This window comes from Oncorhynchus masou, chromosome 32 (assembly GCF_036934945.1).
Source record: "Oncorhynchus masou masou isolate Uvic2021 chromosome 32, UVic_Omas_1.1, whole genome shotgun sequence".
Classification (NCBI taxonomy): Eukaryota; Metazoa; Chordata; class Actinopteri; order Salmoniformes; family Salmonidae; genus Oncorhynchus; species Oncorhynchus masou.
The window spans coordinates 3,649,439-3,668,712 of record NC_088243.1 but is presented as its reverse complement, the minus strand read 5'-3'; the positions used below and the strand labels follow the sequence as shown (position 1 = coordinate 3,668,712).

The window sequence follows — 19,274 nt, the reverse complement described above, 5'->3', positions numbered from 1 at the left end:
TGGTACAGGTACGGTTATAGGCCGCGGGAGGAAGGGGCTACCCAGGGGACTGAACCTACCTACCCAGGGGGCTGAAGGGCCCATTGTACCTGCCTGCTAGGTGACTGAATGGAGCCTCTGTCTCAGATTGTTGGACCAGAAACCAGGACCCAGAAACTCCATCTCAATTTCTCCTCTCTCTCACAAGTCACTACTCTGTTAACTTCTGAGAAGTGTTTTACTGAGGAGAAATAATCACTGCTTTGAGTTAATTTTTCAAATGTAAAGTAGATTAACAACCACTTCCGTTCCAATCACAAATTAGAAGGTCTGATCATATCACAAAATACGATCACAACGTAGAAGCAACTAACAAATAAATGACTGCCAACCAAAAAACAAGAGAAGTCCTGAGACACTTGGTTGGATGTGTCTGTATAATAAATACACTATGATACCTACTGTAGTCAGACCTCTAACTCTGTAGCCAGGCGGCCTCTAACTCTGTAGCCGGGCCTCTAACTCTGTAGCCGGGCCTCTAACTCTGAAGTCAGACCTCTAATTTTGTAGTCAGACCTGTAACTCTGTAGACGGGCCTCTAACTCTGAAGTCAGATCTCTAACTTTGTAGCCAGACCTCTAACTCTGTAGCCAGACCTCTAACTTTGTAGTCAGACCACTAACTCTGTCGTCGGGCCTCTAACTCTGTAGCCGGGTCTCTAACTCTGAAGTCAGACCTCTAACTTTGTAGTCAGACCTCTAACTCTGTAGCCGGGCCTCTAACTCTGTAGACTGACTTCTAACTCTGTAGACGGGCCTCTAACTCTGTAGCCGGGCCTCTAACTCTGTAGACGGGTCTCTAACTCTGTAGTCAGGCCTCTACCTCTGTAGTCAGACCTCTAACTCTGTAGCCGGGCCTCTAACTTTGTAGTCAGACCACTAACTCTGTAGCCGGGCCTCTAACTCTTTAGATGGGCCTCTAACTCTTTAGATGGGCCTCTAACTCTGTAGCCGGGCCTCTAACTCTGTAGCCGGGCCTCTAACTCTGTAGACTGACTTCTAACTCTGTAGCTGGGCCTCTAACTCTGTAGACTGACTTCTAACTCTGTAGACGGGCCTCTAACTCTGTAGCCGGGCATCTAACTCGGTAGACTGACTTCTAACTCTGTAGACCGTCCTCTAACTCTGTAGACTGACTTCAAACTCTGTAGCCGGGCCTCTAACTCTGTAGACTGACTTCTAACTCTGTAGACGGGCCTCTAACTCTGTACCCGGGTCTCTAACTCTGTAGTCAGACCTCTACCTCTGTAGACGGGCCTCTAACTCTGTAGCCGGGCCTCTAACTCTGTAGCCGGGCCTCTAACTCTGTAGTCAGATCTCTAACTCTGTAGCCGGGCCTCTAACTCTGTAGTCAGACCTCTAACTCTGTAGTCAGGCCTCTAACTCTGTAGTCAGGCTTCTAACTCTTATTTCTCTCCTTCTCTCAGTGTAAGGATGTGTCCCTCGCACAGAACAGCAGTGAGCAGCAGCAGATTAGCTTTAAAGGCATCATCACTATGAGCAAACCAGTACAGTTCAAGAGCTCCGTCAAGGAAGGTTCTCCGGTAAGTTATTTAACATTTGCCTTCTGTTTGATAGAGAGGAAATGTCTGTCTGGGAGAAAGTAAATGTTATTCTCTCTGGCAACTAACGTTCTTCCATCCTCTCCACTGGGCATTACATTGGCTAACCTGGTCATGTATCCACAAAGCGTGCTGATCTAGAATCAGTTTTTGTCTTTTAGATCATAATGAATAAGACTATATGGACAGATCCTAGATCAGAATAAGACTATATGGACAGATCCTAGATCAGCACTCATTCTCTAAGATGCTTTGTGGATACGGGCCCAGATGTAACCAAGGAAAATAGATAGAGAGAGAGAGATCTCCTCTGACCTTTTACATTCCTTGACCGCGTCACTGGCTTTTAGTGGTTTAGCCTCACTGGTAGTTTAGCCTCTTGTCGAGCGCAGCGTTTCTGTTGCTGAGCTGTTGTAGGCCTGAAGAGTCAATGGCTGTAAATTAAGTGAGAACAGGATTCCTCCATTTGCACTGTTGATGCTTTTTGCTCCACTAGGTTCTACGAGTAAGTAAGTGAAGAAACAATGTGATCCTCTCTGATAACATACTACCAGGTACTAGTCAGAGTGGAGTACCGTCCTAATCTACCAGGTACGAGTCAGAGTGGAGTACCGTCCTATTCAGAGTGGAGTACCGTCCTAATCTACCAGGTACGAGTCAGAGTGGAGTACCGTCCTAGTCAGAGTGGAGTACCGTCCTAATCTACCAGGTACTAGTCAGAGTGGAGTACCGTCCTAATCTACCAGGTACTAGTCAGAGTGGAGTACCGTCCTAATCTACCAGGTACTAGTCAGAGTGGAGTACCGTCCTAGTCTACCAGGTACTAGTCAGAGTGGAGTACCGTCCTAGTCTACCAGGTACTAGTCAGAGTGGAGTACCATCCTAGTCAGAGTGGAGTACCGTCCTAATCTACCAGGTACTAGTCAGAGTGGAGTACCGTCCTAATCTACCAGGTACTAGTCAGAGTGGAGTACCGTCCTAATCTACCAGGTACTAGTCAGAGTGGAGTACTGTCCTAATCTACCAGGTACTAGTCAGAGTGGAGTACCGTCCTAGTCTACCAGGTACTAGTCAGAGTGGAGTACCGTCCTAGTCTACCAGGTACTAGTCAGAGTGGAGTACCGTCCTAATCTACCAGGTACTAGTCAGAGTGGAGTACCGTCCTAATCTACCAGGTACTAGTCAGAGTGGAGTACCGTCCTAATCTACCAGGTACTAGTCAGAGTGGAGTACCGTCCTAATCTACCAGGTACTAGTCAGAGTGGAGTACCGTCCTAATCTACCAGGTACTAGTCAGAGTGGAGTACCGTCCTAATCTACCAGGTACTAGTCAGAGTGGAGTACCGTCCTAATCTACCAGGTACTAGTCAGAGTGGAGTACCGTCCTAATCTACCAGGTACTAGTCAGAGTGGAGTACCGTCCTAATCTACCAGGTACTAGTCAGAGTGGAGTACCGTCCTAATCTACCAGGTACTAGTCAGAGTAGAGTACCGTCCTAATCTACCAGGTACTAGTCAGAATGGAGTACCGTCCTAATCTACCTGGTACTAGTCAGAGTGGAGTACCGTCCTAATCTACCAGGTACTAGTCAGAGTGGAGTACCGTCCTAATCTACCAGGTACTAGTCAGAGTGGAGTACCGTCCTAGTCTACCAGGTACTAGTCAGAGTGGAGTACCGTCCTAGTCTACCAGGTACTAGTCAGAGTGGAGTACCGTCCTAATCTACCAGGTACTAGTCAGAGTGGAGTACCGTCCTAGTCAGAGTGGAGTACCGTCCTAGTCTACCAGGTACTAGTCAGAGTGGAGTACCGTCCTAGTCTACCAGGTACTAGTCAGAGTGGCCTAATCTACCAGGTACTAGTCAGAGTGGAGTACCGTCCTAATCTACCTGGTACTAGTCAGAGTGGAGTACCGTCCTAATCTACCAGGTACTAGTCAGAGTAGAGTACCGTCCTAATCTACCTGGTACTAGTCAGAGTGGCCTAATCTACCATGTACTAGTCAGAGTAGAGTACCGTCCTAATCTACCAGGTACTAGTCAGAGTGGCCTAATCTACCAGGTACTAGTCAGAGTGGAGTACCGTCCTAATCTACCAGGTACTAGTCAGAGTGGAGTACCGTCCTAATCTACCAGGTACTAGTCAGAGTGGCCTAATCTACCAGGTACTAGTCAGAGTGGAGTACCGTCTTAATCTACCAGGTACTAGTCAGAGTGGAGTACCGTCCTAATCTACCTGGTACTAGTCAGAGTGGCCTAATCTACCATGTACTAGTCAGAGTAGAGTACCGTCCTAATCTACCAGGTACTAGTCAGAGTGGCCTAATCTACCAGGTACTAGTCAGAGTGGAGTACCGTCCTAATCTACCAGGTACTAGTCAGAGTGGAGTACCGTCCTAATCTACCAGGTACTAGTCAGAGTGGCCTAATCTACCAGGTACTAGTCAGAGTGGAGTACCGTCTTAATCTACCAGGTACTAGTCAGAGTGGAGTACCGTCCTAATCTACCAGGTACTAGTCAGAGTGGAGTACCGTCCTAATCTACCAGGTACTAGTCAGAGTGGCCTAATCTACCAGGTACTAGTCAGAGTGGAGTACCGTCTTAATCTACCAGGTACTAGTCAGAGTAGAGTACCGTCCTAATCTACCAGGTACTAGTCAGAGTGGCCTAATCTACCATGTACTAGTCAGAGTAGAGTACCGTCCTAATCTACCAGGTACTAGTCAGAGTGGCCTAATCTACCAGGTACTAGTCAGAGTGGAGTACCGTCCTAATCTACCAGGTACTAGTCAGAGTGGAGTACCGTCCTAATCTACCAGGTACTAGTCAGAGTGGCCTAATCTACCAGGTACTAGTCAGAGTGGAGTACCGTCTTAATCTACCAGGTACTAGTCAGAGTGGAGTACCGTCCTAATCTACCAGGTACTAGTCAGAGTGGAGTACCGTCCTAATCTACCAGGTACTAGTCAGAGTGGCCTAATCTACCAGGTACTAGTCAGAGTGGAGTACCGTCTTAATCTACCAGGTACTAGTCAGAGTAGAGTACCGTCCTAATCTACCAGGTACTAGTCAGAGTGGCGTACCGTTCTAATCTACCAGGTACTAGTCAGAGTGGAGTACCGTCCTAATCTACCAGGTACTAGTCAGAGTAGAGTACCGTCCTAATCTACCAGGTACTAGTCAGAGTGGAGTACCATCCTAATCTACCAGGTACTAGTCAGAGTGGAGTACTGTCCTAATCTACCAGGTACTAGTCAGAGTAGAGTACCGTCCTAATCTACCAGGTACTAGTCAGAGTGGAGTACCGTCCTAATCTACCAGGTACTAGTCAGAGTGGCCTAATCTACCAGGTACTAGTCAGAGTGGAGTACCGTCCTAATCTACCAGGTACTAGTCAGAGTGGAGTACCGTCCTAATCTACCAGGTACTAGTCAGAGTGGAGTACCGTCCTAATCTACCAGGTACTAGTCAGAGTGGAGTACCGTCCTAATCTACCAGGTACTAGTCAGAGTGGAGTACCATCCTAATCTTCTATCTCCCCTCCCTCCCTCCCTCCCTCCCTCCCTCCCTCCCACCCTCCCTCCCTCCCTCCCTCCTAGGACACAGTCTTCATGGAGACCTTTGTGTTTACGTTGCGGCTGCAGCAGCTGCGTTGCAGTGCTCTGGTATTCCGTCTGCAGACCCACCACCCCAGGAAGAGAACGGTGGCAGAGTGTGTCCTCTCCCTCAGACAGCTGGGCCCTGAGGAGACACAGCACTGGATGGAGCTCAGCCCCCCCTCCAAGACCACTGTGAGTATAGAGTTGCACAGCAGGATGACTAGAAAGTCCATTCCAACTCAGTGGCCTTGTGGTTTTGAGTGTCCGGCCTGAGATTGGAACTTTGTGGATTTTGATCAACCGACCGAGTCACACCAAAGCGTGTAAAAATGAGTCAGGGACTTGACCAAGAACCCGATAGTCAAACTGAGCATTTGGGGAAGAAGGGCCTTGGTTTGGAAGGTGATAGTCACTCTGACAGAGCTCCAAGAGTTCCTTTGTGGAGATGGGAGAACCTTCCAGAAGGACAACCATCTTTGCAGAACTCCACCAAGTACTTCGCTACTTGAGTCATCTCTCTCCGCTCTTTACCACACAGACCTGGCCACGCCCCCTGTCACTCAAGGAGCAGCATTTGATGTTCCTCAACCACGAGACACTTGTGTTCAGTCTACATGGTCAATGCAGCACATGCAACAATGTTGATGACAACAACGCTGTTTTCACTTAGCTTCTTAATATAAATCCACGAGCGTTCTGTAACTACACTACGAGCTTGTGTTTCTTACATCAGCAAACAGCTAGTTTGCCTTTTCTTAGCAAGTTGCCCTAAGTAGATGAACTAATCGACTTTGCCAACGCTATAGTTTGTTCACAAGAAATTTGTGGAGGGGTTAAAAAATTAGTTTTAATGACTCCAACCTTTAAAAAAAATGTTTTGACAACTTTTACTTCACTACAAACCTAAAGAAAATACTGTACTTTTTACTCCATACATTTTCCCTGACACCTAAAAGTACTAATTACATTTTGAATGCTTAGCAGGACAGGAAAATGGTCCTATTCACACACTTATCAAGAGAACATCCCTGTTCATCCCTACTGCCTCTGATCTGGAGGACTCACTAAAACACAAATGCTTTGTTTGTAAATTATGTCTGTGTGTTGGAGTGTGCCCCTGGCTATCTGTAAATGATGTCTGAGTGTTGGAGTGTGCCCCTGGCTATCTGTAAATTATGTCTGAGTGTTGGAGTGTTGGAGTGTTCCCCTGGCTATCTGTAAATGATGTCTGAGTGTTGGAGTGTTCCCCTGGCTATCTGTAAATGATGTCTGAGTGTTGGAGTGTGCCCCTGGCTATCTGTAAATTATGTCTGAGTGTTGGAGTGTTGGAGTGTGCCCCTGGCTATCTGTAAATGATGTCTGAGTGTTGGAGTGTGCCCCTGGCTATCTGTAAATTATGTCTGAGTGTTGGAGTGTGCCCCTGGCTATCTGTAAATTATGTCTGAGTGTTGGAGTGTGCCCCTGGCTATCTGTAAATTATGTCTGAGTGTTGGAGTGTTCCCCTGGCTATCTGTAAATTATGTCTGAGTGTTGGATTGTTCCCCTGGCTATCTGTAAATTATGTCTGAGTGTTGGATTGTTCCCCTGGCTATCTGTAAATGATGAAGTGTTCCCCTGGCTATCTGTAAATGATGGAGTGTTCCCCTGGCTATCTGTAAATTGAAAAACAAAAAACAAAATGGTGCTTCATAAAAGAAATGTGAAATTATTTATACTTTTACTTTCGATACTTAAGTATATGTTATAAATTACATTTACTTTTGAGGCTTAAGTCAATTTAAAACCAAATACTTTTAGACTTTTATTCAAGTTGTATTTTACTGGGTGACTTTCACTTTTCCTCGAGTCATTTTCTATTAACATATCTTTACTTTTTCTTTCCACCACTGCAATTGGGTGCAGAAAATGCAGAAATTATAAAAGTGCTGAAATGTGTTTTGGTTGAAGTTGAATTGAACAGTATAAACCATTCAGAATGGAGAAAGACTCACTGAAATCACTTAGAATGTACAGTTGAAGTCTGAAGTTAACATACAACTTAGGTTGGAGTCATTAAAACCTCATTTTTCAACCACTCCACAAGTTTCTTGTTAACAAACTATAGTTTTGTGAAGTCGGTTAGGACATCTACCTCGTGCATGACACAAGTAATTTTTCCAACAATTGTATACAGATTATTTCACTTATCATTCACTGTATCACAATTCCAACAGCTTGGAAAATTCCAGAAAATGATGTCATGGCTTTAGAAGCTTCTGATAGGCTAATTGACATCATTTGAGTCAATTGGAGGTGTATCTGTGGATGTATTTCAATGCCGCTCAGCAAGGAAGAAGCCACTGCTCCAAAACCACCATAAAAAAGCCAGGCTACGGTTTGCAATTGCACATGGGGACAAAGATCGTACTTTTTGGAGAAATGTTCTCTGGTCTGATGAAACAAAAACAGAACTGTTTGGCCATAATGACCATTGTTATGTTTGGAGGAAAAAGGGGAGCTTGCAAGCCGAAGAACACCATCCCAACCGTGAAGCCCGGGGATGGAGGCATCATGTTGTGGGGGTGCTTTGCTGCAGGAGGGACTGGTGCACTTCACAAAATAGATGGCGTCATGCGGGATGGAAATTATGTGGATATATTGAAGCAACATCACAAGACATCAGTCAGGAAGTTAAAGCTTGGTCAGAAATGGGTCTTCCAAATGGACAATGACCCCAAGCATACTTCCAAAGTTGTGGCAAAATGTCTTAAGGACAACAAAGTCAAGGTATTGGAGTGGCCACCACAAAACCCTGTCCTCAATCCTATAGAAGATTTGTGGGCAGAACTGAAAAAGCCTGTGTGAGCAAGGAGGCCTACAAACCTGACTCAGTTACACCAGCTCTGTCAGGAGGAATGGGGCCTACAAACCTGACTCAGTTACACCAGCTCTGTCAGGAGGAATGGGGCCTACAAACCTGACTCAGTTACACCAGTTCTGTCAGGAGGAATGGGCCAAAATTCCCCCAACTTATTGTGGGAAGCTTGTGGAAGGCCACCCAAAACGTTTGACCCAAGTTAAACAATTTAAAGGCAATGCTACCAAATACTAATTGAGTGTATTAAACTTCTGACCCACTGGGAATGTGATGAAATAAATAAAAGATTAAATAAATCATTCTCTCTACTATTATTCTGACATTTCACATTCTTAAAATAAAGTGGTGATCCTAACTGACCTAAGACAGGGAATTTTTACTCCGATTAAATGTCAGAAATTGTGTAAAACTGAGTTTAAATGTATTTGGCTAAGGTGTATGTAAACTTCCGACTTCAACTGTATGTGTTGCCACCCTAGGATCACTCACTACTCATAAAGCACACTGGGGTCACTCACTACTCATAAAAGCAAAGGTAGAACCTTTTATTATTGAACAACTCAAAATACCGTCAAATACCGTGATATCATATTTTAGCCATATCGCCCAGCCCTACTTCCAGCAGCACAACGACCCTAAGCACACAGTCAAGACAACGCAGGAGTGGCTTCGGGACAAGTCTCTGAATGTCCTTGAGTGGCCCAGCCAGAGCCCGGACTTGAACCCGATCGAACATCTCTGGAGAGACCTGAAAATAGCTGTGCAGCAACGCTCCTCATCCAACCTGACAGAGCTTGAGGTGTTCTGCAGAGAAAAATGGGAGAAACTCCCCAAAAACTCCCCAAAGGTGCTTCAACAAAGTACTGAGTAAAGGGTCTGAATACTTATGTAAATGTGATATTTCATTTATTCATTATTTATATATAAATTTGCAAACATTTCTTAAAACCTGTTTTTGCTTTGTCATTATGAGGCATTGTGATGTCATGATGGGGTATTGTGATGTCATGTATGGGGTATTGTGATGTCATTATGGGGTATTATGATGCCATTATGGGGTATTGTGATGTCATGATGGGGTATTGTGATGTCATTATGGGGTATTGTGTGTAGATTGACGAGGGGGAAAAAACAATTTAATCCATTTTAGAATAAATTGACGTAAGAATATGTGGACAAAGTCAAGGGGTCTGAATACTTTCCCGTATGCAGTTATATATTTAGTCCCTGTTTTCTATTCAGTGAATTTCATTGAGAGAAAAAAAGCCCAAGTTTTCACTCACGAACCTGCAGCCACTAGTTAGCTTGTCAGTGGACCTTCGAAGTTAGCGCTGTTCTGCCACGGAGCAGCGAAACAGAGTTCTATTGAGCAGCGAAACAGAGTTCTATTGAGCAGCGAAACAGAGTTCTATTGAGCAGCGAAACAGAGTTCTATTGAGCAGCGAAACAGAGTTCTATTGAGCAGCGAAACAGAGTTCTATTGAGCAGCGAAACAGAGTTCTATTGAGCAGCGAAACAGTTCTATTGAGCAGCGAAACAGAGTTCTATTGAGCAGCGAAACAGAGTTCTATTGAGCAGCGAAACAGAGGTCTATTGAGCAGCGAAACAGAGTTCTATTGAGCAGCGAAACAGAGTTCTATTGAGCAGCGAAACAGAGTTCTATTGAGCAGCGAAACAGAGTTCTATTGAGCAGCGAAACAGAGTTCTATTGAGCAGCGAAACAGAGTTCTATTGAGCAGCGAAACAGAGTTCTATTGAGCAGCGAAACAGAGGTCTATTGAGCAGCGAAACAGAGTTCTATTGAGCAGCGAAACAGAGGTCTATTGAGCAGCGAAACAGAGTTCTATTGAGCAGCGAAACAGTTCTCTTGAGCAGCGAAACAGAGTTCTCTTGAGCAGCGAAACAGAGGTCTATTGAGCAGCGAAACAGAGGTCATTGAGCAGCGAAACAGAGGTCTATTGAGCAGCGAAACAGAGTTCTATTGAGCAGCGAAACAGAGTTCTATTGAGCAGCGAAACAGAGTTCTATTGAGCAGCGAAACAGAGTTCTATTGAGCAGCGAAACAGAGTTCTATTGAGCAGCGAAACAGAGTTCTATTGAGCAGCGAAACAGAGTTCTATTGAGCAGCGAAATAGAGGTCTATTGAGCAGCGAATCAGAGTTCTATTGAGCATCGAAACAGAGTTCTATTGAGCAGCGAAACAGAGGTCTATTGAGCAGCGAAACAGAGTTCTATTGAGCAGCGAAACAGAGGTCTATTGAGCAGCGAATCAGAGTTCTATTGAGCATCGAAACAGAGTTCTATTGAGCAGCGAAACAGAGTTCTATTGAGCAGCGAAACAGAGTTCTATTGAGCAGTGAAACAGAGTTCTATTGAGCAGCGAAACAGAGTTCTATTGAGCAGCGAATCAGAGTTCTATTGAGCAGCGAAACAGAGTTCTATTGAGCAGCGAAACAGAGTTCTATTGAGCAGCGAAACAGAGTTCTATTGAGCATGGAAACAGAGGTCTATTGAGCAGCGAAACAGAGTTATATTGAGCAGCGAAACAGAGTTCTATTGAGCATGGAAACAGAGGTCTATTGAGCAGCGAAACAGAGTTATATTGAGCAGCGAAACAGAGTTCTATTGAGCAGCGAATCAGAGTTCTATTGAGCAGCGAAACAGAGTTCTATTGAGCAGCGAAACAGAGTTCTATTGAGCAGCGACTGCTTTTTGAACATTTCCTGTGCTCAATTCTCAGAATAAAACGTCTAACTTTTGAACTGTACATGAGAAAGACATGGGTTTTGGACCATTCAATTTCTGACGTAATACTCTATTGAATGGACATGTGTGTAAACCTTGAATGAATTAATGATTTTGTGGGTGAACACTCTGTCCTCTGGGAGTATCTTGCGTAACACCACCCTGTCCTCTGGGAGTATCCCTCTGAACACCAACCTGTCCTCTGAAAGTATCCCTCTCAACACAAACCTGTCCTCTGGGAGTATCCCTCTGAACACTCTGTCCTCTGGGAGTATCCCTCTGAACACCAACCTGTCCTCTGAAAGTATCCCTCTGAACACCAACCTGTCCTCTGGGAGTATCCCTCTGAACACTATGTCCTCAGGGAGTATCCCTCTAAACACCAACCTGTCACTGGGAGTATCCCTCTGAACAGCAACCTGTCCTCTGGGAGTATCCCTTTAAACACCAACCTGTCCTCTGGGAGTATCCCTCTAAACACCAACCTGTCCTCTGGGAGTATCCCTCTCAACACAAACATGTCCACTGGGAGTATCCCTCGAAACACCAACCTGTCGTTTGGGAGTATCCCTCTAAACAACAAACCTGTCGTCTGGGAGTATCCCTCTAAACACCAACCTGTCCTCTGGGAGTATCCCTCTCAACACCAACCTGTCCTCTGGGAGTATCCCTCTAAACACCAACCTGTCCCCTGGGAGTATCCCTCTAAACACCAACCTGTCGTCTGGGAGTATCCCTCTAAACACCAACCTGTCGTCTGGGAGTATCCCTCTCAACACCAACCTGTCCTCTGGGAGTATCCCTCTAAACACCAACCTGTCGTCTGGGAGTATCCCTCTCAACACCAACCTGTCGTCTGGGAGTATCCCTCTAAACACCAACCTGTCGTCTGGGAGTATCCCTCTCAACACCAACCTGTCGTCTGGGAGTATCCCTCTAAACACCAACCTGTCCTCTGGGAGTATCCATCTAAACACCAACCTGTCGTCTGGGAGTATCCCTCTCAACACCAACCTGTCGTCTGGGAGTATCCCTCTAAACACCAACCTGTCCTCTGGGAGTATCGTCTTGGTCCCAGCTGTTGCTTTCATGATTCCTTTTACTGCCCAACTATGACGCACTGGCTTATTTGCAGTTTCTTAAGGCACCCAACCAAGCCCTTAGATAACACAGGCCTTAGACAGAGTCATACATAAGAGCTTCCTTTTGTTGTATCCCTCTTTCTGAAATAGACTAACCTGTCCTATGAAGAGTGTGTATTTGAAACAGTGGATACAATACATGCATCTTTAGAAAAAAAAGCCTTTATGTAAGGCTCCTTATGTGGAGAGTTGTTGACGGGGGTTATAGGCTCATTATGTGGAGAGTTGTTGACGGGGTTTATAGGCTCATTATGTGGAGAGTTATTGACGGGGGTTATAGGCTCATTATGTGGAGAGTTGTTGACGGGGGTTATAGGCTCATTATGTGGAGAGTTGTTGACGGGGGTTATAGGCTCATTATGTGGAGAGTTGTTGACGGGGGTTATAGGCTCATTATGTGGAGAGTTGTTGACAGGGGTTATAGGCTCATTATGTGGAGAGTTGTTGACGGGGGTTATAGGCTCATTATGTGGAGAGTTGTTGAGGGGGGTTTATAGGCTCATTATGTGGAGAGTTGTTGACGGGGGTTATAGGCTCATTATGTGGAGAGTTGTTGACGGGGGCTATAGGCTCATTATGTGGAGAGTTGTTGACGGGGGTTTTAGGCTCATTATGTGGAGAGTTGTTGACGGGGGTTATAGGCTCATTATGTGGAGAGTTGTTGACGGGGGTTTTAGGCTCATTATGTGGAGAGCTGTTGATGGAGATCAGGTGATTTAGAAACGGTTAGAAGCAATTGATGCAATAATATTGTTTAGAAATAGCCTTGTGTAATAATGTTTTTTAATGGACATTATAGGCATCTGAGGTACAGATGTAGGATCTTAATTTGAGCCAGTTAATTTGAGCTGCATCTGAAAAATAATCATATGGCAACAGAAAATGTGGATTATAATTATGGACATTTTTGAATGGGTTGATACCGTTTTCATAAGGGAAAATCAAGTCCGAACTTTCAAAGTGGAAATTACAAACTTCAGAAACCTTTTTAAACCTCAAATACACTGCAAGTTTTACATGTCCTGCATTGCAGGGGATTTTTTTGCCTGCAACAGGGTGATCAAATTACGATCCTACACCTGTATACACAGTCCAGGAAGTTTAAGAAAGAGTATGGACTGTACTTAGCGTAACAGGAAATGTCCTTCTACATATTGTTGTTGTCAGACCTCAGCATGTCCGCCGTGTGTCACCTGGCAATGGGAATGTCATTAAGAGCCGACTCTCTGATGCAACATTGGATGTGTACCAAATGGTACGGTGTTCCCTATTTCTTTTTTTAAATATATACAAATGTCCCAATGCCCCAGGGCAGTGATTGGGGACATTGCCCTGTGTAGGGTGCTGTCTTTCGGATGGGACGTTATAAACGGGTGTCCTGACTCTCTGAGGTCATTAAAGATTCCATGGCACTTATCGTAAGAGTAGGGGTGTTAACCCTGGTGTCCTGGCTAAAGTCCCAATCTGGCCCTCATACCATCACGGCCACCTAATAATCCCCAGTTTACAATTGGCTCATTCATCCCCCCTCCTCCCCCCTATAACTATTCCCCAGGTCGTTGCTGTAAATGAGAATGTGTTCTCAGTCAACATACCTGGTAAAAAAAAGGGGTTAAATAAAATGAAATTTAGTGCACTACATTTGACCAAGAATCCTATGGAACCTGGACAACAGTAGTGCACTAAATAGGGAATAGGGTGCCATTTGGGATACCGCCATCATGTGATTCTGAAGACCTGAGCTTTGTACTCATGAATCAATGTATGATTGTGTTTAAAGACTATGATTAAACAAATAACGTGTATTTTCTAGGGATACATACGGTTATGATTGTGTTTAATGTTGTGATAACACAGGACATGTACAGTGGTCTCCAAAAGTATTGGGACAGTGACATATTTGTTGTTGTTTTGTCTCTGTAATCCAGCACTTTGGATTTTAAAACGATACAATGACTACGAGGTTAAATTGCAGACTGTCGGCTTTAATTTGAGAGTATTGTCATCCACGTCGGGTGAACCGTTTAGAAATTAAAGCCATTTTTTTTGTCCAAAGTCCACCCAAATTTACTTATGTGTTTTAAAGTAGTCAAAAGTTTAGTATTTTGTCCCATATTCCTCACGAGCAATGATTACGTCAATTTGTTGGATTCATTTGCTGTTTGTTTTGGTTGTTTTGTTACAGATTATTTTGTGTCCAATAGAAATGAATGGTAACTAAACTATTGTATAATTTTGGTGTCACATTAATTGTAAATAAGAATAGAATATGTTTTCTAAACACTTCTACGTGAATGTGGATGTTACCGTGGTTACGGATCGTCCTGAATGAATCGTGAATAATGATGAGTTAGAAAGTTACAGACACACAACTACTGTACACAACATGGTCAAAAGGATGTGGACGCCTGCTTCTTGAACATCTCATTACAAAATCATGGGCATTAATATGGAGTTGGGCCCTCCCCTTTGCTGCTATAACAGCCTCTACTATTCTGGGAAGGCGTTCCACTAGATGTTGGAACATTGCTGCTATAACAGCCTCCACTCTTCTGGGAAGGCTTTCCACTAGATGTTGGAACATTGCTGCTATAACAGCCTCCACTCTTCTGGGAAGGCTTTCCACTAGATGTTGGAACATTGTTGCTATAACAGCCTCCACTCTTCTGGGAAGGCTTTCCACTAGATTTTGGAACATTGCTGCTATATCAGCCTCCACTCTTATGGGAAGGCTTTCCACTAGATGTTGGAATATTGTTGCTATAACAGCCTCCACTCTTCTGGGAAGGCTTTCCACTAGATGTTGGAACGTTGCTGCTATAACAGCCTCCACTCTTCTGGGAAGGCTTTCCACTAGATGTTGGAACATTGCTGCTATAACAGCCTCCACTCTTCTGAAAAGGCTTTCCACTAGATGTTGGAACATTGCTGCTATAACAGCCTCCACTCTTCTGGGAAGGCTTTCCACTAGATGTTGGAACATCGCTGCTATAACAGCCTCCACTCTTCTGGGAAGGCGTTCCACTAGATGTTGGAACATTGCTGCCATAACAGCCTCCACTCTTCTGGGAAGGCTTTCCACTAGATGTTGGAACATTGCTGCTATAACAGCCTCCACTCTTCTGGGAAGGCTTTCCACTAGATGTTGGAACATTGCTGCGGGGACTTGCTTCCATTCAGCCTCAAGAGCATTAATGAGGTCGGGCACGGATGTTGGACCGATTAGGCCTGGCTCGCAGTCGGCGTTCCAATTCAGCCCAAAGGTGTTCGATGGAGTTGAGGTCAGGGCTCTGTGCAGGCCAGTCAAGTTCTGTGGTCCAGAAGTCAGTGGTAGGTCAAACCTCAAGAGGGACAGAGAGAGGGAAAGGACATTCTGTGGTCCAGAAGTCAGACACAAATCGTCATTATGCTTCCTCAGAAAAGAGACATTCAACAGAAAGTTGTTAGACCAAATGATTTAGTCTACCACTTTATGGTACACATAGACAGCACAAACAAGCACAGAACATTCAATTCCTTTTGGGTTAACTCCTAAAAAATATCCATGTGGTATTTTCACTATCTTCTTCAACGTGGTACTATTTCAAACTAATCCACAACGCAAGATGGCGCCGACAGAGATGGTCACCTGGCTTCGAGTCCTTACACAAGAATTTCACTACACTCACATTAACATCTGCTAACTATGTGTACGTGACCAATAAAATTTGATTTGATGATTTGACACAGAAGCAGTTTTATCTACCTAGTCTGGCGTTACCATACCTCCAAATCACGTTGTTGTTACGTCGCTACCTAGTCTGGCGTTACCATACCTCCAACTCACGTTGTTACGTCGCTACCTAGTCTGGCGTTACCATACCTCCAACTCACGTTTTTACCTAGTCTGGCGTTACCATACCTCCAAATCACGTTGTTATGTCGCTACCTAGTCTGGCGTTACCATACCTCCAAATCACGTTGTCGTTACGTCGCTACCTAGTCTGGTGTTACCATACCTCCAAATCACGTTGTCGTTACGTCGCTACCTAGTCTGGTGTTACCATACCTCCAAATCACGTTGTTATTACGTCGCTACCTAGTCTGGTGTTACCATAGCTACAAATCACATTGTTACGTTGCTACCTCGTCTGGCGTTACCATAGCTACAAATCACGTTGTCATTACGTCGCTACCTAGTCAAGCGTTACCATAGCTACAAATCACATTGTTACGTCGCTACCTCGTCTGGCGTTACCATAGCTACAAATCACGTTGTCATTACGTCGCTACCTAGTCAAGCGTTACCATAGCTACAAATCACATTGTTACGTCGCTACCTCGTCTGGCGTTACCATAGCTACAAATCACGTTGTCATTACGTCGCTACCTAGTCTGGCGTTACCATAGCTACAAATCACATTGTTACGTCGCTAACTCGTCTGGCGTTACCATAGCTACAAATCACGTTGTCGTTACGTCGCTACCTAGTCTGGCGTTACCATAGCTACAAATCACATTGTTACGTCGCTACCTCGTCTGGCGTTACCATAGCTACAAATCACGTTGTCGTTACGTCGCTACCTAGTCTGGCGTTACCATACCTCCAAATCACGTTGTCGTTATGTCGCTACCTAGTCTGGCGTTACCATACCTCCAAATCACGTTGTGGCTACGTCGCTACCTAGTCTGGCGTTACCATACCTCCAACTCACTTTGCTACCTAGTCTGGTGTTACCATACCTCCAAATCATGTTGCTATCTAGTCTGGTGTTACCATACCTCCAAATCACGTTGTCATTACGTCGCTACCTAGTCTGGCGTTACCATACCTCCAAATCACGTTGTTGCTACGTCGCTACCTAGTCTGTCGTTACCATACCTCCAAATCACGTTGTCGCTGCGTCGCTACCTAGTCTGGCGTTACCATACCTCCAAATCACGTTGCTACCTAGTCTGGTGTTACCATACCTCCAAATCACGTTGTTGCTACGTCGCTACCTAGTCTGGCGTTACCATACCTCCAAATCACGTTGTCGTTATGTCGCTACCTAGTCTGGCGTTACCATACCTCCAAATCACGTTGTCGTTATGTCGCTACCTAGTCTCGCGTTACCATAGCTACAAATCACATTGCTGTCACGCCACATTAGCTACCTAACCAAGTACAGGCGTTTTGGATGGCACCAGGGTGTTTAGCAACATGAGGTTGTTGGTAGGAAATGTTTGAAACTAGAAATGTGTCCAGTCTCCAGTGTCTGAAGTTTTCCTCTTCTTCCTCTACGTCTTTCTCCAGGTGTGTCACGCTGAGCTGCACCTGGCCACCTGTTTCCAGCCTGTTAACGGACGCATCCAACTGCAGGTCCTCGCTGCCCAGAACCTCCCTGCTCCACTCAGGCAGGGTAGGTGTCTATTTCACCTGACCAGACATGGGTTCAAAATGTTATTTAAAAAAAATTAAATAAATGTAGCTGTGCTCGATGGAAAGTCCAACAAGTGCCAACCCTGGCCACAACCAGGCACTCCGGGCAGGCTACAGCAGCAGATACTGAATGTTCTAGAAATATATCTAATAGGATTTGAACCCAGGTCTGGATCTGACCACCTACATGTCCATTCACGTACATCATTCTTCCAAAACATTTGAAATTATTTGAATGATGAGTAGTCTTGAGTGGCCATCCTTACAAATCCCGTCTGGTACGTGAGAAGCCTTGGGCTTCCGAGGCTAACGAGTAACCATTTTGCTTGTGTGTGTTTGTATGTGTGTGTGTGTCCCCTTCTTCCTCGTCTGTGAAACAGCGTTCTTTGTGAAGATAGAGATGCAGCTGTTGGGCAGGGTGGTGATGAAGAAGAAGACTCACGTCTTGAAGTCCTCCGGAGGTCAGCTGACCTGGACTGAGTCTTTCTACTTCCCCTTGGCTCTGGACCAGAGCTTCCTGCTGTCAGTCAAACTGTACAGCCGCCGCTCTGTCAGACGAAAACACTTCCTGGGGCAGGTGATAATGGCTTAACGTACTGAATCTGTTTGACTTTGTTGTTCGTACAACGTTTCTTCTTCGTTTTCTTCTTGCCACTATCCATGCACACAAACGCTCTGCCTATCTCGCTGTCACACACACCAGTAAACACGTGGAGTGTTTGCGTTTCGAAGATTAGGCCAGTTGCATAACAACGTACATTTTTCTGCAGGTTCACCTTGGCTTCGACAGCCCGACGCAGGAAGCAGCAGAGCAGTGGAGGGATAGCATGTCTCACCCCGAGAAGGTGGTGGCTGTATGGCACAGACTCAACGGGTCCTGAAACGCCTGTAGAAACTCACACTGCCTGTAGAAACTCACACAGCCTATAGAAACTCACGCAGCCTGTAGAAACTCACACAGCCTGTAGAAACTCACACAGCCTGTAGAAACTCACACAGCCTATAGAAACTCACACAGCCTATAGAAACTCACACAGCCTATAGAAACTCACACAGCCTATAGAAACTCACACAGCCTATAGAAACTCACACAGCCTGTAGAAACTCACCACAGCCTATAGAAACTCACACAGCCTATAGAAACTCACACAGCCTGTAGAAACTCACACAGCCTATAGAAACTCACACAGCCTGTAGAAACTCACACAGCCTGTAGAAACTCACACAGCCTGTAGAAACTCACACAGCCTGTAGAAACTCACACAGCCTGTAGAAACTCACACAGCCTGTAGAAACTCACACAGCCTGTAGAAACTCACACAGCCTATAGAAACTCACACAGCCTATAGAAACTCACACAGCCTGTAGAAACTCACACAGCCTGTAGAAACTCACACAGCCTGTAGAAACTCACACAGCCTGTAGAAACTCACACAGCCTATAGAAACTCACACAGCCTACATTCAAAATGGCACCCTATTTCAGGGGTTCTCAAAGTGGGGTCCACGGAGGTACTGACACGGAGTCTGGGGCTACATCTCAAAATATATATATACATTTTTTTTTTTTTTTAAACAAAGAATATCTTATTAATATTACTAACAACAACAGGTTAAACACACATTTTCGCATATGGATCTGTGGAATAAGTTTATGGTGTGTAATACAATGTAATATTATTAAGCTAAAAATGTATGTTCTTAAAGGCCTAGTGCAGTCAAAAATGTGATTTTCCTATGTGTTATATATTAGAGGTTGGAATAATACTGTGAAATTGTGAAAACTATGATAATGCCCTTTTAAGTGTAAGAGCTGTTTGAAAAGACCTGAAATGTCATCCTGTTTTGGTGGGATGGACTTTTGGACTGCCTGGAGACATCACCAGGCGGGAAATTAATGAATCAAATCAAATCCAACTTTATTTGTCACA

The 19,274-nt window shown here is 44.8% G+C and overlaps 1 protein-coding gene across 2 annotated transcripts in view; it reads left to right on the top strand.

Annotated features, from left to right (window-relative positions):
* Positions 1-18,538, top strand: part of LOC135525465 (tandem C2 domains nuclear protein-like) — a 26,956-nt gene extending 8,418 nt beyond the window's left edge. For both annotated transcript variants that reach the window (XM_064953112.1, XM_064953111.1), the window contains 6 exons: positions 1-8; positions 1,466-1,582; positions 5,200-5,391; positions 17,219-17,324; positions 17,725-17,921; positions 18,115-18,538. The exon at positions 1-8 is cut by the window's left edge and continues 93 nt beyond it. In XM_064953112.1, the coding sequence (XP_064809184.1) occupies positions 1-8; positions 1,466-1,582; positions 5,200-5,391; positions 17,219-17,324; positions 17,725-17,921; positions 18,115-18,225 (731 nt within the window). In that variant the 3' untranslated portion in view covers positions 18,226-18,538. The remainder of the gene's footprint in view (positions 9-1,465; positions 1,583-5,199; positions 5,392-17,218; positions 17,325-17,724; positions 17,922-18,114) is intronic.
* The last annotated feature ends 736 nt before the right edge of the window (positions 18,539-19,274 follow it).